General features: G+C 49.0%; 1 protein-coding gene across 1 annotated transcript; it reads right to left on the reverse strand.

Annotated features, from left to right (window-relative positions):
* Positions 1-2,026: 2,026 nt before the first annotated feature.
* On the reverse strand, positions 2,027-26,560 carry MARCHF4 (membrane associated ring-CH-type finger 4). The gene is made up of 3 exons (XM_004576845.2): positions 26,171-26,560; positions 20,704-20,896; positions 2,027-2,404 (listed from the first exon to the last, which is right to left on the reverse strand). The coding sequence occupies exons 1-3, from the start codon at positions 26,396-26,398 to the stop codon at positions 2,037-2,039; spliced, it is 789 nt and encodes a 262-aa protein (XP_004576902.2). The 5' UTR covers positions 26,399-26,560; the 3' UTR covers positions 2,027-2,036.
* Between the last annotated feature and the right edge of the window lie 317 nt (positions 26,561-26,877).

Below are 26,877 nucleotides of genomic sequence, written 5' to 3' on the forward strand. Positions count from 1 at the left end.
AGGAAGGAAGCTACCAAAGCCTGTGCACATCCCACTGCAGACACTGAAAGCCCTGGACTAGCTGAAGGGAGGAGAACTCACTGCTGCTGACTGCTGACCAACTGCTCACTGCCACGAGCTCTGTCCAAACCCTCTCCTAAGGCTCTTGGGTGCTGTTCTCTGGCGTGCCAAGGGGAGCTATCCAGGGAACAAGGTCTTTGGGTCTCCCAGCTTCTGTGAAATGACCCAATGGGTGGAGCTCCCCAGTCTTTTTCCCAAAAAGAATGACCTTAACCTCTAGGATGGCTGGGCAGAACCCAGGAAGTCTTCTTTTTTTGACCTGAAATAATTTATCTTCCAGGAGACCAGGAGTTCTGGTGTTTCGCTCACACAAATACACGTAGGCACATGCATGCATGACATTTGCACATGCATGCACACACACGCATCAAGGGAACATGCTGGCCTGCCTTGCCACACCTGTACACTTCAGGGAGAAGACAGTACCCTTGGTGCTCTGCTCTGGAGGAGACTAGGTGTGGAGCAGAGAGAACAAGGAAGGCAGGTTACACCAGAGTAGATTAATGGGAAAGAGGAAGCAAAAACTCACCTATGGAAAGGGACACGTGGTAGGGAAAGAAATTTTATTTTCAAGCGTTTAAGAGAATATTACAAACAACAGAGAGTTTTAAAAAACCCTAAAAACTAGTTTAAAAAAGTATGTGACAGGGTCCCTTTAATACCCATGGACGACGTGGCCATTGTGCAATGACAACAAGAAATTCTGCAAGGGACCTTCCCTAGTAGGATCCTGGAAACAAGCAGGTGGGCTCCAGGCACAGTGCTGCCTGCCAGGACCCCTTGGCCTGCCTGACTGCGGGGAAGGACTGGTGAGCACAGAGCAGTGAGCGCTGGCCAACCTTTCTCTTTGGGGAGGGTCCCAAGCAGCCAGAAATACTTAGATGGGTCTCCACTCTGCACCTAGGGGTGCGCTGCTGCACTTCCCAGCCACAGCAGCAGCTCTCCTACATACCCGACTGGAGGGTGGCCTGCAAGGGGGCCTGGTTCTGCGCACCTGCCAAGGCAGGAGGGGGAATGGCACTGAGCCTGTCCTGGCTTGGGGAGTTGCAGAAGTTGTTCGTGGAGTGACGGCTTCACCAAGGTGGAAGCCACAGCAGCAGACCTGTGCTTGAGCTGCCCGCCAGAATTCTGAACTGTTCTTCAGGTGTGTGTGTGTGTGTGTGTGTGTGTGTGTGTGTGTGTGTGTGTTTCCTGTAAACATTTGTGAGTCAAATCACCATAAAACAAACTAACAAGGGCACAGAAAGACACTCATCTCCAAACCCAAGTCCTCCTTAAGCCCATCTGACGTTGAGAGGTTCCACACCTGCCTCTGGCAGCTCACACCAACATCCCCCTCCCACATTCCGTACCCAGGAGTCCCCTAAAGTCCTGTGAACTGATGAATCCTGCCCACCCAAGTGAGCCCGAGCCCCCACAGGCAGTGTCCTCCCATCCAGCCCACACCAGTATCTCATCCCACCCCCATCCCCCCACTGTCCAGAGAGAAAGAAAACCAACTCAAGGCTGGAGCGGTGGCTGTCATCACTTTTCTCTCAGCTCCCTTTTGCCTTCTCTCTGCACCAACTGTGCAACCCCTGGTCACCACCACCCATTGCACCTGGCTCTGCTCTCCGCAGCCTCTTCTGCTCCGGGTGCCTTGCCCGTGGGTGCCTCTGGGTGGATTCCTTTTGTTGAGTTAGGTTCCATCTGTATTGCACTTGGTTGCTGAGTTCATAATGGTTTCTGTTGCTGTTCAGTTGGACAATGGTATTGACTAATCCATCGGAAAGCACGAACCCTGCTCCTGGTGCCACCTCTCTCAGCTCCACGCGGGCCCCAGGGCTCTCTTAAGGCCCATCAGCCCCTCCCTGCGCAGGCCCCCCCGAGGTGCCGATTCGCCTCCACCCTCCCCACCTCCCAAAAGGCTACTCTGTGGTCCCTTCATGGTCCCGCCCTCGCGTGCGCGATCACGCCTTCTCCCCAGGTCTCTCCTCTCAGACTGTCGTGACACGCATGACGAGCTCTCGGCTGCCGCCCTGCGGGCTGCGCTGCTCATGGGGTCTCAAGTGACTCAGGATGTGCAGGATGGTGTAAGCACAGTGGTGATGGGACAGAGTGCCTGAGGGGTGGCTGGCAGGCCGGGCTGGGCCTTCCTCGGGGACAGGTGAGGCTGCCGTCTCCTCTTCTGTGGCAGGGAGGTTGGCCTGGGTGGAGGAGGAGGTCCGTGGGTTTGTCCTGCCTCCTGCCTTTTGCTCTTCCAGGTCTTTTGCCTTGTCGTAGTTCAGCACTTTCCACTGCTGGTTGACAGCTTGCCACCGTTTAAAGATGCGGTACACAGAGGGTCCCTCGTGGATGATGAGACCTGAGGCAGTAGGGAGAGGACAGAGACAAAGGCAGAGTCCTTAACGGAAAGAAGTCGCTGCCAGGAAAAACTGTGCACGCCCTTCATTGAGCGCTATAGTTCGGGCAGTTTCTTTGGCTTGGTTTGTGCTTTAAAACTACCTTCCCAGGCCCGGAGGCGCTGTGACTCAACAGACTAACCCTCCATTTTGCAGCGCCAGCATCCAACATGGACACCAGTTTGTGTCCCGTCTGTTCCACTTCCAATCCACCTCCCTGCTTATGGCCTGGGAAAGCAATGGAAGACGGCCCGAGTGCTTGGGTGCCAGTACTCACGTGGGAGACCCGGAGGAGGCTCCTGGCTTCGAATCAGACCAGCTCAGCTTCGGCTGCTGCAGCCGTTTAGGAAATTGGTGGATGGAAGATCTCTCTCTTTCTCTGTCTCTCCTTCTCTCTGTAACTCTTTCAAATACAAGTAAATATTTTTTTTTCTTTAATAAATCTACCTTCCTGTTCTGAGCCATAGGGATCCCAGCCTAAGGTTCATATCCTGGCAAGTCTTTCAGAGCGGGAACAGCGCAGCCAGCTCATGGAGGAGTTTGACACTAACATGCAATGCCCTTGCCTCCCCTGACTCCTTCCCAACCTTCTCCTTGGCTTAACACAGCCAGAGTCATCCACTGACTCATAATATAGTTATCTTTTTCTTTCTTTAGGGCATATCCATGGTTCTCACCCTTAACGCTGTTGAACAACGTGTGCGCTTTTATTATTTATTTTTTAGAAGGAGTTAAGCCATCTTCTGCTGCCTTCCCAGGCCACAAGCAGGGAGTTGGATCAGAAGCGGAACAGCTGGGACTTGAACTGGTAACCCCCAGGGGATGCCAGAGATGCAGGTGGAGGATTAGTCTACCACAGCACTGAACTGTGTTATACCTAATGTGCTCAAGAAGAGACCCTGTGGTCCTTCCGTTTCTGCTGCCAAATTATGTCCAAAATTCCAACAGTTAGCGCTCCAGAAACACCACCAGGACAGACAACTTGTTCTAGTTATACAGTCCTGGGACAACAGTTAGCAGAAATGCGCCATCCTAGGAACATGGGAAACAAAGGTTAATCACATGCCTCCTGAATGCCAACCACTGGAGACACTGAGGGAAGTCGAATCCCACCCTCAGAGGGTGTCTGTGTGTGTGGAGGCACAACAGACACATAAACACACTAGTGAGACAAATGTTTTGTGTGGGAAAGACAAAATAGGGTTCGATGTCCAGTGGCTGCAGGCCTTCAGGGTCCTGGAAAACGCTGGTGGGAGTGGCCTTTCTGAGTAGGGGTTGTGGGGAATTCTAGAGCGACGGCACTTGGGTGGTAAGAACTGCCAAGCCCTGACAGGTGGGGTGAGTGAACAAGAATCAGAAGGTTGCTGTGACCACCGCACTGTGGTGTGAGTGGAGACACAGACAGACAAGGTGTGCAGAGGCCAAGCTGTGAATGGATCTCGTAGACCATTTGTAGGCAAAGGATTTGCATGTGTCCTGAGTAGAATGGGAAACCACTGAAGGGTTCATGGTGAAGTGATATGATCTGACGTAACCTCCAGAAAGTTCACTGTGGCTCCCCTTGGAACAATCCATTGCAGAGGAACAAGAGTCTGATCTGCACACACTAAGCACGAAGCAATGTGCCGATTCAGCTGGGAACCAATGGTGACAGCAGTGGAGGCAGAGAGAAACTGGGCATCAGGATGTGTGTTGAGGGTGGAGCTGACAGGTGGAGGTGCAGCCAGTAGGAGCTGAAGACTGTGCTGAAGCTTTGTACCCTTCATAGCTGTCTGGGTGGGGCTGCCATGTGCCCAGAGGTGGAAGTGTGTGAGTTTTGGGGGTGTGGATGTGCATGGTGGTGGTGGCAGAAACCGTATCAGTTTCCAGTGTACTGTAACGAATGACCATGTGTTTATCTGGGAACTAAATCAGCCTCACTGAACTAAAGCCTTTCTGTTATGAGAGTCAGTTCCTCTGGAGGAACCTTCTCTTTTTTCAGACTCTACAAATTCCCTACAGTTCTTTGCCTTCTCTTATTTTACCACATTTTCTACTTCTCTTCCGTCATCAAATCTTTCTTAGCTTCCCACTTATAAGAACACTGTGGTTGCATTTAGGGCTCATATTTATTTAAGATTAATTTATTTTTATTGGAAAGGTAGATATACAGAGAGAAGGAGATACAGAGAGAAAGATCTTCCGTCCACTGGTTCACTCCCCAACTGGCCTCAGTGGCCAGAGCTGAGTCAATTTGAAGCCAGGTGCCAGGAACAACTTCTGGGTCTTCCACACAGGTACTGGATCCCAAGGCTTTAGGCTGTCTTTGACTGCTTTCCCAGGCCACAAACAGGGAGCTGGATAAGAAGTAGAGCAGTCAGGATACAAACCAGTGCCTATATTGAATGCCAGCGCATGCAAGGCAAGGACTTCAGCCACTACGCTCAGGGCCCCCAGGGCTCATCTTAAAAACCTTGGATAACATCCTTATGTCAAGATTACTAAAGTAATCACATCTACAAAGCCCCTTTTTGATGTACAAGGTAATGCTAACAGGGTCTGGCGGCATGGCCTAGCGGCTAAAGTCCTCGCCTTGAAAGCCCCGGGATCCCATATGGGCGCCGGTTCTAGTCCCAGCAGCTCCACTTCCCATCCAGCTGCTTGTGGCCTGGGAAAGCAGTTGAGGACGGCCCAAAGCTTTGGGACCCTGCACCCGCGTGGGAGACCCAGAAGAGGTTCCTGGTCCCGGCATCGGATTGGCACGCACCGGCCCGTTGCGGTCACTTGGGGAGTGAAACATCGGATGGAAGATCTTCCTCTCTGTCTCTCCTCCTCTCTGTATATCCGGCTTTCCAATAACAATAAAAAAAAAAAATCTTAAAAAAAAAAAAAGGTAATGCTAACAGTTTGAAGGACTGGAACCTGAATGTATTTGAGGGCCATCATTCAGTCTAACAGGGACTAATAACAGCTATATTTTAGGCATGGCAAGTTTAAGATGTCCAAAATCTCACCAGAAGTGTTAAGGTGAACAGTTGGACCAATGAGTCTACAACTCAGAGATAAGTCTAGCCTGAAGATGGAAGCCATGGGGTGATAGTCATTGAATGTGTCTGCTCTAAAATTCAGACCCTGCCAATGTCATATCATTGAGAGGTGGGTTCTTTAGAAAATAATTAGGCCATAAGAACTCTGGTGAATGGGATCAGGTGTCCTCTATATGGCCCTGAAAGGGACAGTCTCTTGCCTTTCCACCTTCTGCCATCTGAGGATTCCATTCAGAAAGCCCTGACCAGGTCTAGCATTGTGGTATAGTACCTTTAATGCCAGCATCTCATATGGGCACCAGTTCATGTTCTGGTGCTCCAGTTCCAATCCAGCTTCCTGCTAACGGCCTCGGGAGAGCAGTGGAAGACAGCCCAAGTGTGTGAACCCCTGCCACCTATGTGGGAGACCTGGTAGAAGATTCCAACTTCTGGCCTGTCCCAGATCTGGCTGCTATACAATCAAGACTGAACCAGTAGATGGAACATCTCACTCTGTTTCTCCATCTCTCTGTAACTCTGTGTGACCTTTTTCCACATTTTCAGCTGCTTACTTAGGTGCATGTGTGAAGAAAGAAGAAACTTGGATATTACTATTAAAGAATTCTTAACAGGACCACCTAAAGAGTGCATAAACCGGGACAGAGAGACCTGGGAGGGAAAAGTGGGTTCCCCCTTCCTGGATCATATTCCCGTGGGAGGGCATGAAAACTAGGACGGGGGCTGGGATGGCTAGATAGAGAGGCACTCAACAACATCCGTAAGGGCTGGATGGTTGAGTTGATTAGATAGAACTAAGCTTTAATACCCATTGACAAGTACCAGAGCCAAATGGGATGGGGGACAGACTGGTCTTCTGCTACACATACTGGCAAACCAGGGTAGGGGGCGGGCTTGGTGGGGGTTATTGTGGGTCGCCCCGGCTAGGCTGCAGCTCCCACTGGTTGATGTAAGGGCCGAACCAGACTGGACTGCAACACCCATTGGTTCCAGTGCAACTCGGGACTGAAAACAGAACCAACCCAGCAGTTGCAACCACCAGCTGATCGGGGTGATGGACTGTGCCGGGCCCTGTGCTTGCTAGAACATGTAAGAATCTAGTCTGGGAATACCTCAAAGTATCTTTGGAGATCTCCCCAATCGAATTGCTGGACTCAGAACTCTAACCAAGAAAAGACAGAAGACAGAACGGGACAGTCATTCATCTCAGCTATATGTTGGCAGCAAATTATGGGGCAAACGGAGACTTTATGATGGACCATGTCAATCAGTGGACGACCTCATCGAGCGAAACTGGCAGCGATTCATAACTGGAGAACTATTAGCACCACTTGGGCACATATCTCGGAGCATGCCCCACATCCGGGACTTGGGGTGGGCGGGAAACCGGGAGGGGCTTCTCCCTCAATATACCCCTTTACCTCAGATGCATGATGGAAACAATATGGACATAATGGCATTGCCCACTTTCCTATCCCCCTGAACCTTTTTTTTCTTTTTTTCTTTTTTTTTTCTTCTTTTTCCTTTAACTGTAATTAACTATGTAAAGATTGTTAACAACAATACAATTAAAAAAGAAAAAAAAAAAAAAAGAATTCTTATCAGGTAAGTGGATATCAGGATCACATGTGCTTGTTATCATGCCAGACAGTGGCCACCAGAATGGGAGGATGGAAGAGAGGACATGAAATGGACCAAGAATAACGGACATGGAAAGGGATGGAGTACATGCAGGGAGGTCTCCGTGATGACAGGATCTCTGGAGCCAGTGAATCCCGGAGATGAGGTGCTGATGGTCACATGGTGCAATGTTGATCTCCAGCTTTCAGAAATTGTGTGCTTGCTCTTGACGATGAGTCTAGGGGGTGACCACTTAACCGGGGCTGGGGTGGGCCTGAGGAGGAGACCTTAGGAGTGACAGGGAAGCTATGCAGTAGACAGATGATCTGCATCATTCATTCTTCATAGCAACAGATTCACTGGCCCCTTTTAATAACGAATATATTTAAATCTTCCTATCCTGAAATTCATAAGATATTATGAGTTGCTCTGGTTTCTTTAAAAAGAAGAAGACGAAGACGAAGACGAAGACGAAGACGAAGAAGAAGAAGAAGAATAGAATGTCCTGGTAGTTAACATACTAGAAAAGGGGGAGGGATAATTTCTAAGAAAACAAAATAAATGTCAGTATAAATGCGAAGGTACATCTATATTAAAAAATAAATGAAATGCCCCCTCCCGAGGAGTGGGACCACCGGTTCGGGCAATGGTGAGGACAGCTGGAATTCAATCAGAGTCAAGGCTGCTCATGGTGGACCCTGAGCTCACAAGGGCATCGTGGGACAAGGAAATGAGCAACCCAGGAAGTGGGTGGGTGCGCACACTGTGAGTGTGGTCCGCAGGCTGCGCCTGGGCTAGGCAGCCAGGTGACTGGGGTGGCGAGGCTCCTTAAGGTCCGACCTGCAGCAATGGAGACCTCCTGGGTGGCACTGGCTCAGGGAGCAGACACGTCAGCCTCGAGGAGCAAAGGGCCCCCAGGAGCACAGTAGAGCCCCTTCAAGCTCCCACCGAGAGCAGCCACCCACAGCCTCTTCGTCTCTGTCTCCCAACAGCTTCTGACATCACTCTGCTCAACAAGTCTTCAAATGTTCTTTGAGAATCAGTGTCTCAAGGTTCCTAGGTGTGTGGGTCACACAGTGTACAGGTCTGGTCAAAGCTATGGCTCATCTCGGCAGGACATCACAACCGATGTCCTTGTAGGGCGTCACCAGTCTCTGGAAGCCCACCTGTAGGCCTCCTGATTTAGTTGGCAGAGTCTGGGCCAGGAGACTTCCTCTCTGTCCCACCCTCAGACCAGTGTGCCAACTCCTACCATATCTGTCTCACTGGCACCTTTTGAACATGAACCAGGTTGCCCTTGGCATGAAAGCTGTTCTTCTAGTCCCCAAGCCCTGTTTGAACATATCGGTGGCCTTTTCTTTAGATGGTGAGTCCCTCCAGGGCAGGATCAGGTCTGGTAGAGTCGTGGATGGCTTTCACAGCTCTGGGAGCCTAACGGAGCCCTGCTGATGATGGAGAAGACAGGGGCCTAGATCGGAAAAAGCCCTAAACAAGCTCTATCTGACAAGAGCCCACACTTGATTTTTAATTAGCTTCTTGATCAAACAATTTCCCTCTGATTGAAGAGGGTGGCTTAAATTTGTGGTCTGAATGCTGCCTTCTAACGATCTGTGTACTATGCAGGAAGTAATTAAGCCATTTTTCAACGGTAGGTGGCTGAACAGGAGGAAGGTCCAGGTGCACCTGTTTTGCCAGAGTGGTTTGTTTGGCAGAAGTTAGAAAAGCACAAACTACCTCATTCATGTCTGCTCTCCTCCGTGTTCCCTCTACTTACTGTTTCACAAATCACTTATCGACTTCTTGGGTAGCAAAACAACAACAACAACAGCAGCAAGTGGCAGAAGACAGGTGAGGCCCGCCCACTGGAGCAGGTGACAAGGGCAAAATTGAAGAGGTGAGAGAACTAAAACAGGCTGGAAACGGCAGTGGTGTGAGGGAGGCTGAATATTAGATTATGGAGTGAGTCAGCAGACAGAAGATCTTCCTCTCTGTCTCTCCTTTTCTCTGTATATCTGACTTTCCAATAAAAACAAAATAAATCTTAAATAAATAAATAGATAAGGAGCAGAGCAGAGAAGTAGCAACAGAAGAAAACGATAACACCATATACCCAGTAAGTTCTGATTGAGTCATTCTCTGGGCTTTTCTACTTACTTTGAAAGTCATCTGACAATCATCTACAGTCACCCAACCCTGGTTGTACTCGTGGGAAATTCTGCTCCAGAGAAATCGCTGCCTTTGTAATGTGTCTCCCACTTTCAGAGTTTGTCTCCCTCTTGTAGCTGTATACATCACAGGTTATCACGATTCTCTGTTTCTCATGAAATCCTTCCCCCAGCTGCAAGTCCTCAGGGTTGGGGGTGGGTGGTCCTTCACCCACCCAGTGCCACCTCCCCTATACACATCATGCCAGCAATGCTCTAGAGTTCTTCCTTGGCTTGACACCCCAATCCATGCTGCCCTTTGGCCATGGACTCTCGTGTCCAGAACAGTGATATACAGCCTAATTCAGGTGAGTTAGTGTTTTCCAAGGACTTACCAGGGGCTTCTGTGAGTGCTTATAATGGAACAGAATACTGGTTCCCACCACGTATGGAATAGGCTGAGGCTGTGGAGTCTGGAGAAAGGTTGTTATTCCTACCTCCCCCCCACACACACACTCCTCCTGCCCACCCTTACCACCTCCTGTGAGGAGCCTGGTTACTGACAGCTCTAGCACAGTGTTTCCAAATTTCAGCATGCAACAGAATCCCCCAGACAACTTGGGGAAACCCAGATTCCCAGGCGCTCATCCTGAGGATCTGAATAGGTCTGGGAAGCAACCTAAGAACCCACACATCTGACAGTACCTGTGGGTGGACCACACTCTGGCAGCATTGCCTAGACCACAGTCTGCAGGATCTGAATGCATCCCTGCCCCAATTATGTGAGGAAGCACAGTCCCTGTTATGGCAGTGTCCGAGGTGGGGTCTGTTGGAGGACGTGCTCATGAATGGATGAGTGCCCTAGGGAAGGGCTGGATGGAGCTAGCTTGGACCCCTCTTGCTCTGCCACCCTCTTGCCACATAGGGCCCCAGCACTTGCCCCCTTTTCTGTCCCTCTTATGTAGGATACCTAGATGGTGGCACTGAGGAGGAACAGCGCTTCACTCTACCCTGAACCTGCTGGTGCCCGACCTTGGACTTGTCAGCCTCCTGCGCTGTGTATATTCTTTATAAACCACCCAGAGTGAAGCATGCCATGACAAGCCTTCCTCCTGCTCACTGCCTGGCTTTTAAACAGCCATGTGGAATTTGGATCAGGCACTCCTTCCCTAGGTGACAGACATGAAAGGCAACTGAAGAAACTGACACTTCTAGACCCTAAGATCTTTGGCCCTCCAGGCCGGTGCTCACTAACGTGTGAAGCACGTATCGAACGTGGGGAATGTTGGTACACAAGGCTCATGGCTTTAGGGAAACACCACCTTCTGAACCTCCATTTTCTCATCACTGAGTCGGGCCTGACATCCTTCCCTCCTGGGGCGGTTGTGGGATGAGACGAGGTGGAGTCCTGCACGCTGATGCCTGGCACAGTGTCCGGCACACATTCGACACTGGATTTTGCACAACGTGGATGGTGGCAAAGGAGGTGACAGAACACAGAAATAACCATTCCTATTTCTTCTTCTGCATCACCAACCCTGTCCCTGAGCCAAGCATTTGCCTTCTATGTAACTGTTTTCCTCCCCAATTCTGAGGCTGTGTCATCGTTGGGACTGACTAACAGGCAGGAACTAAAAAACACTCCAGAGACCCACTGAGTCCACAGAAGTGGCAACATTTCCCAGGCCTCTTCTCCCCTCACTGAGGTCCTTAATGAGTGCCCGTTGAGGTTCTGCTGTGACCCACCACACCAGACCCACCTCTGTTACAGCCAACTCTTCAAAGATCCAGTCCATTCAGAACCTGTACTGAAGGACGTAGTCAATAAACATGGAAAACAAAGACATGCACCAGCTATCCTGAATGAGGTTAGGGGATTGCTACTGAGATTGTGGGTAACGCCCAACCTGCCGAGTCTTTTCCAGGGGTTCATCTTCAAGCCTCTCACAGGTACACTCAGGCTGCATTTGGGGGACCTCCTTGGGGGAGGTGGAAAGATGTGCATCCAAGGGTCTCTTGCAGGTGGGATATCCCCCTGGCTTGAATGATTTCAACATGGAGACTCAACGACAAAAGACACTGGAAGAACCATCTTCCTTTTGGTGTCAGTGCCCAAAGGGAGGGCAGCTCATGGAAGTGATGGCTGCTGTCAGAGCTCTCCCGCTAGCAGGGCTCCCGTTGGGCTGGTAGTACTTGGCAGAGTTATTGATAGTATTTCTCAACACTTTGGAGTCAGAGCCATCCTCGTCACTGCTTCCCTAGGTCAGTGTGGAACCCTTAGTGAGGCCCTGCCCTAGGTAGCCAGTTAGAACATGAGATGCCCAGAAATGAGGAGAGCGTAACTAAGCAAGACTAGTTATTAGGACAGGAAAATTCAGGGGCCCCAAATGGGCCCTAGGGTGATGGTGGAATCCATTCCTTGAAGTGCGCTTGTGACTTTATAGCCCAAGACATTATAGATTGTTTTTTCTCCCTTCATATGTTTTTTTTTTTTTTTTTTTTAGTCAGGCATGGACTGCTCAGTATCTGAATAGACATAGATTGGAACTAGAGTTGGCATGCTCAGCCACTCTGGGAGGTATCACTGCTTGCAGGTGATGTGGAGGTCCTAGTGTTGAGTAGTGGTCATGTCGACAATAATCAGTATTTATTGAATACTTGCTAAGTCCCATCACTCTTAAAAAGCTTTGCAAATGCAGGCTGATTCTCACAGAAACTCTGTGTGGTCAGCAATATCACCTCCACTTTGCAGAAGACGGAACTGAGTTCAGAGAAGTTAAATGTCTTTCCCAAGGAGACATAGCTTATTCACCAAGAGGGGCAAAAACCTAGGTTCATCTGCAACGGAACAGTGGCATGTATCTGGGGCCACCTACTCCTCTGTGAAGTGGATCATGGGTTCCTCTCCAACAAGTAGCTACGGAGGTCGTTTTGTAAAAATTTTCAGTGCAGGTGGGCATTTGGTGTAGTGATCGAGACAGCGGTTAGGATGGCTACAGCCCATGTCAGAGTGACCAAATTCAAGTTTCCTCTCTGGTTCTGATTCCAGCTTCTAGTTCATGCACATCTTGGGAGGCAGCAGGCAGTGGCTCAGGTAGTCAGCAGCTTGTCATCATGTGAGAGATCTGGAGCACAGCCAATTGCAGAGTAAACCAGTGAGTAAGATCTTAATCTCTCTATGCCTTTCTAATTAATTATTTTAAAATTGCACGTATATAATTTCCATATGAATTCAAAGGATGCCTTTTGTAAGATGTATTTTAGTAAATCGTTACATTGTTGTTGTTAGTAGATTGGTTAAAGATACAGCCTTTGGGATCAGATGAAATTATGTTTTATTTACAAGACAGTAATCTCTTATCCTCAGTTTTGTATCAGGAAAGTGGGTGTTATGACAGTAACTACATCACCGAGTTATAGGGAGTAAATGAGATATGCACTAACAGCATAAAACCTACTTCCCAAGGTAATGAAAGACAATTTCTGTGAAGGTGGCATGGCCTTATCCATGTCCCCTTTTATTTCCTCCTGGCAAGGGGTCATGGCTTAAAAGTCCCTTGGTATTACAGAGCTTGTGTTCCTGCATCTCTGTGTGGAGGATAATGTTACCCGGCGCAGGAATGTCTGGTGTGCTGTAAAGCACTAGCATTTGTTGAAGCTGTCATGACAAGCATGCCTTTATGCTTAGGGAGGAGCCACAGGGGCAGAGCCATTTGTGGCTTAAAGGTACACTTCGTGTAGTTCCCAGAGTGTATGGGCTGACTTGAGCAGGCCCCTCAGTTATCTTTTGGAGATTATTTCTAACCACAAACCCAAGCATTATTAGATATGTTCCCCCTGAATCTGTTCTATGTCCACACTGTTCCTAAGAGGTGTTCCAGAAGTCTTTCCAGCCTTGTCACTACATGGAGCAGGGGAAGGGCCTCCAAAGGGCCTCCTTTGAGGGGACAGAGCTTACTAGGTGCACCAGCTTTTAGTTAAACACCTTGGTCTCCCCAAAACTTAACCACTCAGCCATTGTGAATTGACTTTGCAGATGAAGCCCTGGGTAGGTGAAGTTTAAGCTCATGGAGAATCTGGAACACCAGAGAAGCCACGTCCAGATCGCAGAACACAGGGTGAGCACCATCATGTGGGGGAGGCATTTCCACGGGGCTGCTGGCTGGCCTGACACTGGCAGGGATCCCCTACAGCTACACTGGTCAGCCTCTCAGAGCCCCGACATAGCCTCACAACACAAGTAGCTTCAGAACTGAAAGATGTCAGACCTGCAAGGTGGTGTTCAGGCTCAGCCCTCTCACAGTGCAGGTGGGGAAGCCAGCTGTAGGGAGGGAGCCAACATGAGTTGGTAAAGAGGTCCTCAGCAGCTCCTTCCCTTCCTGTCTCTTCTGCTCTATGCGGCTGCATATCTTTGAAGCTCCCTAATCAGAGAATCAACAGGTTTCACAAAGCAGAAATGTTTGTAGAGAAATGTTTTTCAGTTCATGAGAACTGAAATTCAGATTGGAACAAAAAATATGTTTTTCCAATCCTACTACTGCCATGCCTTGCCTGTTCGGTTTGCCGAGAGATTTATATGCCTTTATCTCAGAGGGCAGAGTTCAGACATTCCTACAACACCGAGAAGCCCCTCTGGGAATTACACGGAAGCACCGTGGTACAGCTTTGGCAGCAATCTCAGCAGCTCATGTCGCCCTCCCCTGACCCTGTGCCACTCACAACTAAAAAACCAACGTGATGAGAGGTGAGGTCCTGATTTCTGCAGAGTTGACTTTTTTTTTTTTTCATGGCCAATCTCTTAGATCTGTGGAGTGAAAAAAAATTTTGTGTGTGTGCCAAAGTCCTTAATTAATTTCTCTTGTTAAATCCTAATAACTTGACCCACTGGAGCAGAGAATGCCCCATTTGTTTGCTGGGAGACTCTGTCAGCTTCCCTGATGCAGCAGGCAGCGTCATTAGAGAGGAAGGGAGGAGGAGGAAGCAGGTGACAGGATGTAATCAAATCTTCTCAGGGAGGGGACCCCAGTGGGAGGGAGCTGAGAACCTTCCAGAAAAGGCTAGGCTTTTGGGAAGAGCAGACCTTAGATCTGTGAGGACTCAAGGTTAAGTTCTCTGTCTGGGCTGATAGCTGGACTTTTAGCTTCAGCAAAGTTCCACTGAGTGGCTACTAACAGGGAAATCCGTCCTAATCAAGGGCGTCTCACTTGGTCACTGAGACTTCGGGGTACTTCTTTGCGGTTTTCTGCACAACCCAAGGAAAGGGAAAGGAAGCAGAACAGCTGTGCGAACCTCTGCTGGTCACAGGGCAGTTAAGACACTGAGCCCCGGATTGTACTGCGGCAACCCTCCTTCCTCTATGTCTTAACCAGAAGACCCTGCCTTAGCGCTGTCTTCTCTCAGCAGTCCATTCTGTCCTTCAAGCATCCTACTTCCCCTCTGCTGAAAACTCTCGTCTTAGGGATTGGCTGTTACTTCTCTGCCTAGTTTGTAGGTTTCAGATGGTTCTTCAGCACTGGAACCTTTGCCAAGGACATCTCCGTTGGCTCCCCTCTATCCACTGCCATCATCCACTCATTCTCCTCCTCAGCAAAGATGTCCAGTCCTCATTCAGAGCCTCTGCTACGGTCCTAGTTCCCAGAGCGCTGGGACTTACACTCTTCCAGACAATCCAGTCAACTCCACCTCCTTGGTGCCACTCCAGGTCACCTCCCTCCCAGTCTCCTCTCAATGCCTTTGTGTTGCCTCTCTCTGCTCCTTATTTTCAACTGGTCTCTCTTAACCACCAGTGTGTCTATTTCTGATACATCTTCCCTCTAATTCCCAAAGTTATCATTTTAAAACACTCACAGAATCAAACTTGCTTTTCCTGTTTAAAATGCTACAATGCTACCCTTTCCCCAGCAAAAGGAGGTCTGAATTCCTAGCACAGGGTTGAGGACCCTGTGAGAACTGGCACCTGCCAATCTTCTAACACCATCACTCCTCATCCACCTCCCACTCTGGCTGCTTGCACTGAACCATACAAGCTGGTCCAAAGTTTCCAAAGCACACCCTGTTCACTCTGAGTCTGCACACAGGAATGTGCCTCTGCCTGCAATGCTCTTTGTCCATCTTCCATACTGTGCTTTATACTTTGGATAGGTTTCCCTTCCTGCCCCAGAGAGAGCTAACTGCTACATGTAGAAGCCACTGTATTGGAATGCAGCTCCTCAAAGGCAAGGGGTTGTGTCTCCTTCATCTCTGTTAAAGGTCCACAGTTTGTGGAACCAACCAAGGCAGTTCATGTGACTGAATGGCTGGACATGACCATCCAGAACCCTCTCACCCAGGCTTCTCTTTCCTGGGCTCACTCATCCCAGTGCCCAGACCTCAGTCCTAGCTTCTATTACATGGGATTTAGTGATTACTCTGTGTGTCCCGTGACATAAGACATGCCTGAGAGTAGGTAACTCTTTAGTTGCCGGTGTCTACCTAATGTCTTCTTTTGAATGAATGAATGAATGACTCAAATTCATGTCATCTGGCATAGTTAGCGTCACCATTCCAAATTTTCAGCTGGTTTTCTCAAGCATCTTTATTGGTATCAGCATAGCATTGATTAGAAAGGAAATGTATTGATAGCTAAAGCACTAAACGCCAAACACTGGAGAGCAGCAGCTGGGAGTCACTAGGGCTCAGGGTATTACTGGACTGATTTCCTCCTAACCTGCTTCTCCACACAAGCTTTGCATTGATAATTTCCCAGATCTTGCAGAGGTAAAATAGGTGGCAGAAAGGGGCCTGGGATTGGAGCCAGAGTTTCTTAGCTGTGCGACCTGGCGCACAAGCTGCTTTAAGCCTATCTCTGCCTATTAACTCTGGGTCATAGTAGTCATGATGTTTTGCCTTTATCAGTTCTGCACTGACAGTGATGTGGCAGTTTGTTCTGTTCACGCCTAGCAGCCTGCATTGGCCTTGCAAGTGAGAACTCTGCCAACAGATGCTTTGTCTGGAGGGGCAAGTTGCATGAACCACTATGTGCCTCCGATGTAACCAAGTCCAGAGCCTTGTGCTCAACCCTGGAACTGTGTTGCACCAAACATGGAACACGGACCTTCCTAGTCATTCGCTAAGGGAATCGTTACTCTGGACCCTTCCCACTGATTTTTCCAGAAGCTAGCTGGATGGATATAGCCACAGATAGGCTAATGTGGTGGCCAATGTCCCCACTCTTCATCCTCTTGGCTTCACAGTGGAGAACATCTGCTGAGCTGCTTTTTGCTCAGGACACTGTCCCTTCGAGCCCCTCACACTTGCATGAACAGCACTTTGAAGTATGCATGCATGCATAGTAAGGATTCACCAAACCATCCCTTTCATGTTTATTCATGTGCTTTTACTACCTATGGCCATTGCACAGTCTTTGAGAATAACAGATTGTTCTTGATACAGAGCATCCAGAGTCTCATAATAGCAGAAGGTTTCAATGTTCTCCAGCTCTGCCATTTGAACTAACAATGGGGTTAGATTAATTTTTCTTCATCCTGAGGACAGTGTTCTTACTCAGGTCCTGGCTTCTTCTGTCCCTTTACGGGGCTCCCTTCTGTGGCCAGGAATTATTTCTCTCACTACTCTTGTACCATCCTCCCACCACTGTCTGATGGGGGCCCTCCCTTCCTCATTCTCCCCATTCACATCATTTTCCACTGTCTCGGTGCTTCTGGAAAGGGAGCTTCCACTCTCATGGGAGTAGCTGATTCATCAGGTGTTGAAATGATAAGAACCACCAAAGTAAGGCAGAGTCCTCCTGTGCCTCTCCAGTCTGTTTCTTCTGCCACAGTCAGAAGGCAGCACAGTGCCCCCAGCCAGGTCTGTGTTTCCCCGTTGTCTCAGCTTCTCTGCCCTTCATTAGTGAGTACATCAACCGTGCGGCCAGAGGGCCATACTCACAGAGGGAGATAGGAGCAGGTGGAAGAGGAGTGATGGGGCACTTTCCCTTTGCTCAGAACAAATTGGCCTTGGATGGACGTTCTTTTGCCCTGGAAGTCTGATGAAGCCATGTTACCTACAATGCTACACCACTGCCTGGGGTGAATATAACCCTTGTGTGTGTGTGTGTGTGTGTGTGTGTTGGTGGTGGTGGTGGTGGTGCTGCTTTCCTGTGAGCAGGAACCCTGGCAACTACAGCCAGGTGGACCCTGCTCCCACCCAAGTAGACCTCATCTATATCAGATGGGAGCCAAGATTCCAGCCCTGGTCTAGGATGTGGAGTGAGTTCAGGACTCCTGCAGCAGATGCTGTAACCCCATCCTGTACTCCCAGAAGTGACCCTGATGCCAAGTGTGCTCTCTGGTGGTCCCTGGGAGTTTCTGGGGCCAGTCTGTGAATGAAGTACACCTGCGGTGGGCCCTGCAGGCACCATCTAGTTCTGCCTGCAGAGGGGAGAGAGGTGCTTGTGTACTTGAGTAGCCTTCTATGGCCACAGCACTGCAGAGAAAAAGTGACTTGTACTTGAATTTCATTATTGAATCCTCCATCATCATTGCTGATTATCACTGTCATCAAAAAATCACAGTTATCACAACCACAAGCATCTGTGTGTGCTTTCCCACTGCTGCTGTCACCTCCCATTCTCCCTTTTCTGTGCCATCTCACAGCATTTGGTCCCAAGAGTAGACACCCTCTCCCTACTCTGCCACACTCAGCCTCAGTCTCAGTGTTTCACCGTCTCAAAAGGAGAAGAACAATTCATTTCCAGGGACATGATTGAAAATAAAATTAGCAGGGCCAGCACCAGGCAAGGATCCTGTAAGGATTCTAATTTATGTCCTGATTGCTCTGTTTCCAATCCAGCTCCCTGCTCATGTGCCTGGGAGAGCAACAGAGTATGACTTGAGTTCTTGGGACTCTGTTCCTCTGTGGGAGACCTGGAAGAAGCTCCAAGCTTCTGGCTTCTGATCAGTCCATCTCTGGCTGGCTGTTGCAGTCATTTGGGAAAAGAACCAATGGATAAAGATCTCAATCTCAATATCTCTCTCTCTCTCTCTCTGCCTTTCAAATAAAAATAAAATAAATCTCTGAAAACCTAAATAAAGTTAATTCCAACCATAGTCAACAAAATAAAGGAACACTTCAACTCTTCAAAGATGAGGTTGTCCGAGTGTCAATCTGTGACTACTTTCAGGGCATCAAAAGCAGTGAGGCACAGAACTCTGCTCCGGGAGAGATACCAGGAGCAGGGGGGACCAGAACACCAGGCAGGCCAGAGTGTGGTGCTGGGTGACTCGGGCCACGGATCTGTTCATGAAGGCTCCCCATGTAAGTAAGCCTAGATGCCTTCACAGTCACAGGTGGCATCACAGGCATCCCACAAGTGAGGTTGTGAGGCCCCTTTTTCCGGTACATGAGACCCATTATGGTTTAAACATAATTTGCGCACTTTCCCTGAACTCCTACAGGAGTTTCCTCCCAAAGCCTTGTATTCATTGTATGCTAGGGATGAGAACTGAATTCAACAATGGGGTTTACAGGTGGGGTCTTGGTGAAGTGACTGGATTGGAACCTCAGTGAGTGAATCATGATTACAAGCCAAGGGACAGAAATACACAGTTAAACATACCGACACATATGCTCCTAGCATGGTCTGCTGCAGCCAAGGGTAGGAGAGAGGGGGAGAAGGGGTTCCTGGAGACTTCTGTGCCCCAGGACTTGTGAACAACTTTCCCTGACCAGTGCCCTGTGGGCAGGAGGAAGGGTATGCCAGCTGTGAACAGATATTTTGAGAAGTAAATTCCAGCCAGCCTTTCTGTACTCCTACACTTGGCTAGGAGAAAGGCCAGTCATCACAGCTCCCTGAGTGTAGATCCCAACAGAAGAAGACAGTGGGAGCAGACCAGAACCCAGAGCACAGCCAAAGCTAAGCCTGAAAGCCCAGCCTAGCAGAGCCCCAGATTTGTCACAGATGTGTGCATGGGAAATGAAAGTCTGCTGGAAAGCCCGCCAGTTTGGACAATTGCTTAATACTGAGACCAAAGCTGGCTAATACGCCAGGTGACAGGAAAACATGTCTCCTAGAAGCATACCTCAGGGACTGAGCTGAGATCTGCCTGAAGGAGAGTGAAGGACAGTGGAGGGGCTCTGCGGTAGGCCCAGCATCCTTCCCCCTCCCTGGCAGAGTTGTAGCCCTCCATATGAAGACACACCTGGCTTCTGGCATTACCCACCCAGGCCCCTGCAGGGACGGGGAGGGAGTTTGGTGGGAGGGAGAAGGAAATTAGAATGCATCAATGTCAAATTCCTCTTCATTCACAGCCCTCTGTCTTCCACAGTCCTCCAAACTTGGACCATCTGTTTCTCTCACAGTCTAGGTGTCATAATTAAAAGACTCTTGGACTTGGAGTTGAAACATGGATTTTGTTAGCATGGAGAGGCAACAAGATGGCTTGTACCAGTTTACACCTTCCAGCACCACTGGTTGGATCAGTATGCCAGTCTCCTGGTCCTTTTGAGTCCTAATACTAAAGGACCCCCAAGGAAGTTCATATCAACATCCTCCCAGCCAAATTATAGCTAAAAGATGCTTTCTTGACACACAGAGCAATTATATGATGTATCATACACATTAATGCCCTGAGTACAACGATAGAACTCACATACTCCCAGCTTTGCGACCAAGGACAACCCCCAAGGATTCCAGGTCAGGTGCATGGCAGAGCTTATGCACACTTCTTTTCACCCAGACAAACAAGGCCATTCCCACATCCTCAGGAGCTTGGGCCAGACATGCAGACTCACGGCTATACTCATCTGTGAAATAATAATAATTTTTAAAAAATGCAGCTCTCCATCAGCCAGTGTGAAAGAGGAGCGAAGCTTAGTGAGTGGAGTAAAGGAAGTAGTGGAAACTGGCGTTGTCAATTCCAACTGCTTTGAAAAAAGCATTGAAGCCTTTTAAATGTCTTATCTGGAATGGAAATATATGTAGGCAGATAAAAGCACAGATACTCTGGGTAAAGAGCCAGCACCCTAGCACTACCCACGAGGAACTGAGCACTCAACGAGGCTTCCAGAAAGCTGGAGGTAGTGATCAGCACAGCTGTTTCTGGGCATTTTGCAGGGAAAAAGGGTGAAACTCAATGTAAAGACATCTCTGTGTGGCCCAACAGCCACAGTGTTCACATTGTAAAACACTTCTAATCCCCTCTTGAGGCAACCTACCTCTCTCTGCTCCCCTCAGCAAGTCCCATGTCCTTGTCTTCAACTGGGAAAGACTAGTTAGCTCTGGAATGACTGAGATCTTCCTTTTTCCTATCTCCTGCCCCTTCCCAGCCATCACTCAAGTTCAGCCTTCCCTCAGCTCTCAGCTCTCAAGCCTCGATCCATCTCCACCTTGCTGCCCACCCCCCATCCTGCCTTCCTGTCCCAGGAAGGGATCCTGAAGGATCTGTCCACCTTGTCAACTCTCTTCTTCCCAGGGAGACTAGAACCTAGACCCACCTATGCACACCACGTCCATGAAGCCGTACATCCCATAGCAGATCTGGAAGAGGAGATCTTGGCGCTGCCATTTAGCTGAGGGACTGAAGGTCGACCAGATGAGCCAAGAGATACTGGCGATGAGGAAGAGGGAGCCCAGGATGGCAGCTGCGATCTGGACCTTCTCAATGACCGTCAGAGAGATGGCTTGCCACTGCAGGAAAGGAGAGTGACAGGTTAGCTGCTGGGTGGACAGAAATGTGAGGGAAGAAGTGAAAGCTCAGAGTGAGTGTGGGTGGTGTGCTGAACTCCAGAATCTTCTCTCCAGAGCCACATAGTCTGAGAGCACACAGGTCTTTCTTTGACTCATTTTGCTTCTACAACAATACCTTGCAGGTCATTTAGTAGTGACCAGGGATGACCAATGCAACAAAGAGAGGACAAGGGAAGTGGGAAAAAGATAAGAACAATCATTTATAATTTACTCGACCTGTGTTAACAAGGATATTTCCATATATAAAAAACAGCAGCATACACACAGCAGCATTGATGGATGAATTGAAAACTGGGGTGCAGGTGGATTTCAACTTGGACGTTCTATGGTTTCCTGGCTACTCCAAGGAACACCAGCCTAAATGAGCCAGAAGTTGAATGTGTTTTTTTTTTTACTTTTTTATTATTATTATTTAACTTCATTAATTACATTCTATTATGTGACACAGTTACATAGATACTTGGGTTCTCCCACCCCTCCCCAAACCCTCTCACCATGGTGGATTCCTCCACCTTGTTGCATAACCACAGCTCAAGTTCAGTTGAGATTCCCCCATTGCAAGCATATACCAAACATAGAGTCCAGCATCTTATTGTCCAGTCAAGTTCAACGGCTTCTTAGGTATACCCTCTCTGGTCTGACAGAAGTTGAATGTTAACATGGGATTCATTATGGTTTTCATGGGATCTGACTCCCCAGACTCATACAGACATTTAAACCTCAAAGTTTTCTGTGAATAGTTAAAGGACTAACACTAGTCATTGACCGGTGAGGGTGAAAGTTAGATCTGATTGTGATGCCTGAAGGTAAGGCCTTACACCTTGCAAAGGTTACTCAACTGGGCTGGGTTGCTGGGGTTGGGTACCATGAGCAGATTCTGATGGCCTGAGCCAAGTAGGAGTTACTAGAACTCTACCATTTGCAATGAAATGGCCCCAACTAGAGATCATCATGCTCAGTGCAATAAGCCAATCGTAAAAGGACAACAATTATATGTTCTCTCTGATACAAGCCAATCTTCATGCAAAATACAAGGCCAATCGATACGTATATACATGTATTCATCTAGAGGAACTATATAACAGAGACTAGCATGGCAGTATGCATCTGTACTCCCAAATAAAATGTGGAGTATTCCCTCACCCCCGCCCCCAAAGAAGCTATTAGGCACAGAAAGGAACAGTGCTCTAGGTGAGAGACAAGCCTGGGTGGGCAAAGAACCTGAACACAAAGAAAGGATAGTGAGTATGGAAAATCATAGTGGAGTGCAGAGAGCAGAAGGAAACACTGGGTGAGACAACAAGAGGAGTAAGAAGGGTGGAGCATGTTGATTCTTGTAGTCTATGCAGAGTTAATGCCTCTCACTAGGAGTAAAGGTGATTTGGGGATGGAGTTAAGCAACATCACCTTTAGAGGACAGGGTCATATTCGGGCAGGTAGAAGGAAGGACATGTGCTGGCATCTACATCATGCCCTCCAGAGGATACACCCAGAAATCTCAGTTTAATCTCAGAGGAGTGGCACAGGCCCTTCCACCTGCCACCAGGAAGATCCTCACTGTGCATCTGATGGCCTGGGTGTAAGCCCTAACTAGCTCCTGCTGGAACCAGCCAATAGCTTCAAGGAAGGGTAACCAACGGAAGACAGTTCACCTGCTAGTCCAGATGTAGGGTGCCAGTCTTTACATCTAATTATATACACAGTATCCCATTACATGCAATTGGGGCTTTTTTTAAAAAGATTTATTTATTTTTATTACAAAGTCAGATATACAGAGAGGAGAGATGGAGAGGAAGATCCTCCATCCGATGATTCACTCCCCAAGTGACTGCAACGACCGGTGCTGCACCCATCCAAAGCCGGGGACCTGGAACCTCTTCCTCCAGGTCCCCCACGTGGGTGCAGGGTCCCAAGGCTTTGGGCCATCCTTGACTGCTTTCCCAGGCCACAAGCAGGGAGCTGGATGGGAAGTGGAGCTACCAGGATTAGAACTGGCGCCCATATGGGATCCCGGGGCGCATTCAAGGTGAGGACTTTAGACGCTAGGCTACGCTGCCGGGCCTGCAATCGGAGCTTTTATTTTTCCACTGTGTTCCATAGCCTAGGGTTACACATAGTAAAGGAATGTTCCAGAAGATGGTCCAGTCATTCAGACTTCTTCCTTGTAGAATGAGTGAGCCTGCCTCACTGCCTGGAAAGTGGGGAAATCTCCTGACCGTGTCTTTTGTTTCCACCATTGAAGAATCTGTAACTCCACTTTCTCTTATTCTTCTAGGTTTCAGGAATCCAGAGAGGCAGATCCCTAAAGCTCCTCCAACCAGCCACCAAGTCACCAGTGTTGCCTAGACAGGGCTGCTGACCATAGCAAGAGGAAGGTTGAAGAAGGAACAGGATAGGTGCTTTCAGAGGGGTGGTAGCAGGAAGTGTAAGGGGAGTGGTATGAGATCTCAAAGGGAGGCTGGGAAGGGAGGAGGGTCCCAGGGTCCTAGGCTGTGCCACAGCACAGAACATCGCCCAACAAGAGATTCTGATCTCAGCGAGGTGAGACCTACCAAGCCCCTGAACACCTATTCTGCAGCATCAGTGAGTGGAGTACAGGCAGGGAATGTTGGGCCCATAAGTCATATCCAGTTCACAACATCATCCCGATGGGACTCGACATTCAATAAATCCATAGCAGGCTAATTTTATATAATTAAATTGATAATTTGTTTTGAGCTGTGAGTGATGTTATAAATATGTAAATGGCCTTGGGCAAAGAGAAGATTCTCACTGTTGGCGTGCAGAGACTACAGGAAGAGAGCACCACGCCTGGGAACCTCCTTCATTGTATCAGAAAGCTGCCCAACCCTTCTGTGCCTTCATTGTGTCATCTGTAGACTGGGAATAACACTTGTTCCCTCTTCAGTGTCTGCAGGCTTAACCTAGATAATGTATGTGAACAGTTAGCACACAGACTGGCACCTAAGAATCCTCAACCAAACTGTCCCTTCCTCTAATTGCAGCTTTGGTACAGCATGGAGAGGGAAGAGCCACAAAGCCAAGGGCTGCAAGACAACTCGCTTCTCGTGTGCTTCTGGCTAAGAACAGGACTTCCAAGAGTCACTGGGACAACGCCCACGTGTGAGCAGGTGTGCTGTTCCCTACAGCTCTGTACGGTGCTGAACCTGGAGGTGAGAGAGCTACAGGGTACCTGCAGACTGTGAGAGCAGAGACAGCCCTGGAACCACCACCCCCATCCATTTCTCTTTCCATCCCATGGAGAAGCTGAACCCTGTGGCTCAGCAGGCAGCTGGGCCTGAGGAACCCTGAACACATGATTGGGATGATGCAAGCCACAACGACACAACTCTGCTCCTAGGCCGAATGACTTCCTTCCCTTGGTGCATCTGGCAAAGTGAGGCAGCAAGGCCTGAGCCCACGTCATTGCACTGGCAGGAGCAGTGGGATTGGAGGGCATCCCACTATCTAGAAACTCTTAGTTGGACGAAGGGCAGTCACTCAGGACTTGCACATCACCACTGCCTATACCTAACTGGGGAGTCTAGAATAGTTTCTTTTTTCTTTTCCTTTTTTCTCTCAAGAAAAAAAAAAAAATGTTAGCTCTAAATGCTTTTTCAGTTTTGTGAACCAAGACAGAGCGAGTCCTTTGAGGTGGGCTCTTGGGTTTGGAATCTAACCTTTTCTGGAAGCTTGAGCCAGCTGGGGAGGAAGGGAAGGGTTAACTCACTCAAGCCTTTGCTCACACCCAGGGCGGCAGTCAGCTGTCTCATGATTCAGCTATTTCAAGAGGCTTCAGGATTTGGCAACCAGTGCCTGAAGACAGAACCGCGGCAGGGACAGGTGCCTCTTACTCTGACCTTCAGATACAACCCTGAGGATGGCTAACGTGCCTGCGGTTTCCAACGCTACCCTCCAGAATGTGTGTCCCCTGACACACATATACGCACATTCCTGTCACATATCCACATACTGTCATACACATGTACCCACATACTCTCATACACATATCCACACACATACGCACACTCCCCTCACACATACCCATACTGTCATACATACATACCTACACACTCTCATGCACACATACCCACCACTTATACATCCATATCATATTCACATATATATACACTCATGCTCACACATACCCTGCACTTTTATACAATTACACACATACGGACACACACATTCTCTCTCTCTCTCTCTCTCTCTCACACACACACACACACATACACACACACACTTCTTAGGGTCTACAATGGAATGCCCTGGACACTGTAGCTCCAGGGATTTCCAGCTGCCTTTCCATGTTAAGACCCCATTCCTGTGATTCCCATCCAACCTCCAACTCCCAGTGCTGGATGGATTCTTCCTCCCACCCCCTTTTGTCGGAGGAGTGAAGCTGGCCCAAGCAACTGAAGGCCCCCTCCCCATGCTCACTCTGGTTAATTGATTACACGCAGATTAACTGGCTGACCATGCATCTGTGGGAACATTTCCAGACGCATGTTGCACTGTGTGTGTGTGTGCCTGCTTGAGCTGAGAGCCACATGGGTGGCAGGGGCCTGTCAGCTGCTCTGGGGATGATGGCTGTGTTGTGGCAGACGGGGTGCAGCGGCATAGGGGGCCTCCCTTTTTGCCCCACCCAGCCTAGCCCTACACATCCGTGCCCCTCCCACTGGTCTTCCATCTTTCCCTTCTCTCCCACTTTCCTGTCTTGCTCTGTTGCCCTCTCCCCTTCCTTCTCCATTTGTCTCTGTCCAGGGTCACAGGAAGTGTGCTCTGTGGGCCATCAGTATCAGCATCACCCCCAGGGCCAGCCCCAGACCTTTCTGTATCCTTCTATCTCTTTGTCCCATCCCTCCCTCTGCTTGCTGAGCCTTAAGAGAACATTTTAAGGGCTTGGCAGCGTGGCCTAGTGGCTAAGGTCCTCGCCTTGATCCCGTATGGCCGCTGGTTCTAATGCCGGCAGCTCCACTTCCTCTCTATCTCTCCTCCTCTCAGTATATCTGACTTTGTAATGAAAATAAAATAAATCTTAAAAAAAAAAAGAGAGAACATTTTAAAAGTTCTTTCATCCCCTCGTGCCCGCATGCCACACACTGCCAGCCCATTCATTTGTCTTCTCCAAGATGCACTGAATGTCACCTGAAGTGATGCTTCTGAGAAGCAGTGGTCTAGAAAGCCCCAGACCAGGGAGCACTTTGGTTGTACCTGCAGAGGATTCTTTGTGCTTATGGCGATGACATGGTACTTGTAGTAGCACAGCTCGCAGCTCCAGCAGCCCCGCTCGCTGATCCACTTGATGAGGCATGGCTGGTGCGTGCACTTGACAGAGCCATCACAGCGGCATGGACTCAGCAGCTCCCCCTGCAGGAAGAGAGGTAGAAAGTGATGAGGGAGCTCCAGGGGGTTCTGGAGGGAAGTGGGTGACAGAAGCATTGATTTGGGCCATGCTCACCAGGCCACAGTCTGGGATCCAAGCAACTTCAGTCAGCTAACAGTTCTGAACCCCCACGCCGGGAAGACACAAAGTGATTCTCCCCGAATTGCTCAAGTCTTAGGGTGTCTGAAGAGTGGGCTGGTTTCTGTGAAAACTCGCTGATGTCCAAAGGGTGTGTCAAGCTTGACAAGCTTCTTTATGAAGACTCAGCCAGCGGTCACAAACTCAAAATGTCCTTTGGGTCAGTCCAGACAGATTGATGTCAGCTGGTAAACTGGAGAGCCCAGACCCAGAGGAAAGGGAGAGAACCGTCAAGCTGTAGCCAGCTTGGATGTGGGAACCACAAGGAACTCCTTACGGGCAATCTCCTACTTGTCAATGTCAGCAACAAAGAGTACAAGAGAGGTCTTCAAAAAGTTGAGGAGAAATGTGTACCACGAGAATTAATGCATAATGTCAACATTTTTATACCAAAATA

Source organism: Ochotona princeps, chromosome 5 (assembly GCF_030435755.1).
Source record: "Ochotona princeps isolate mOchPri1 chromosome 5, mOchPri1.hap1, whole genome shotgun sequence".
Taxonomy (NCBI): Eukaryota; Metazoa; Chordata; class Mammalia; order Lagomorpha; family Ochotonidae; genus Ochotona; species Ochotona princeps.

What these genes read in the sequence shown, in the direction of transcription:
- MARCHF4 (XM_004576845.2), bottom strand. Translation starts at nt 26,398, where the DNA reads ATGCTTCTGTCACCCACTTCCCTCCAGAACCCCCTGGAGCTCCCTCAT. An exon ending in GCACAAAGAATCCTCTGCAG is followed by an intron (nt 20,897 to 26,170) that starts GTACAACCAAAG and finishes CCTTTCCTGCAG; the next exon opens with TGGCAAGCCATCTCTCTGAC. An exon ending in CATGGACGTGGTGTGCATAG is followed by an intron (nt 2,405 to 20,703) that starts GTGGGTCTAGGT and finishes CTACTGCCTCAG; the next exon opens with GTCTCATCATCCACGAGGGA.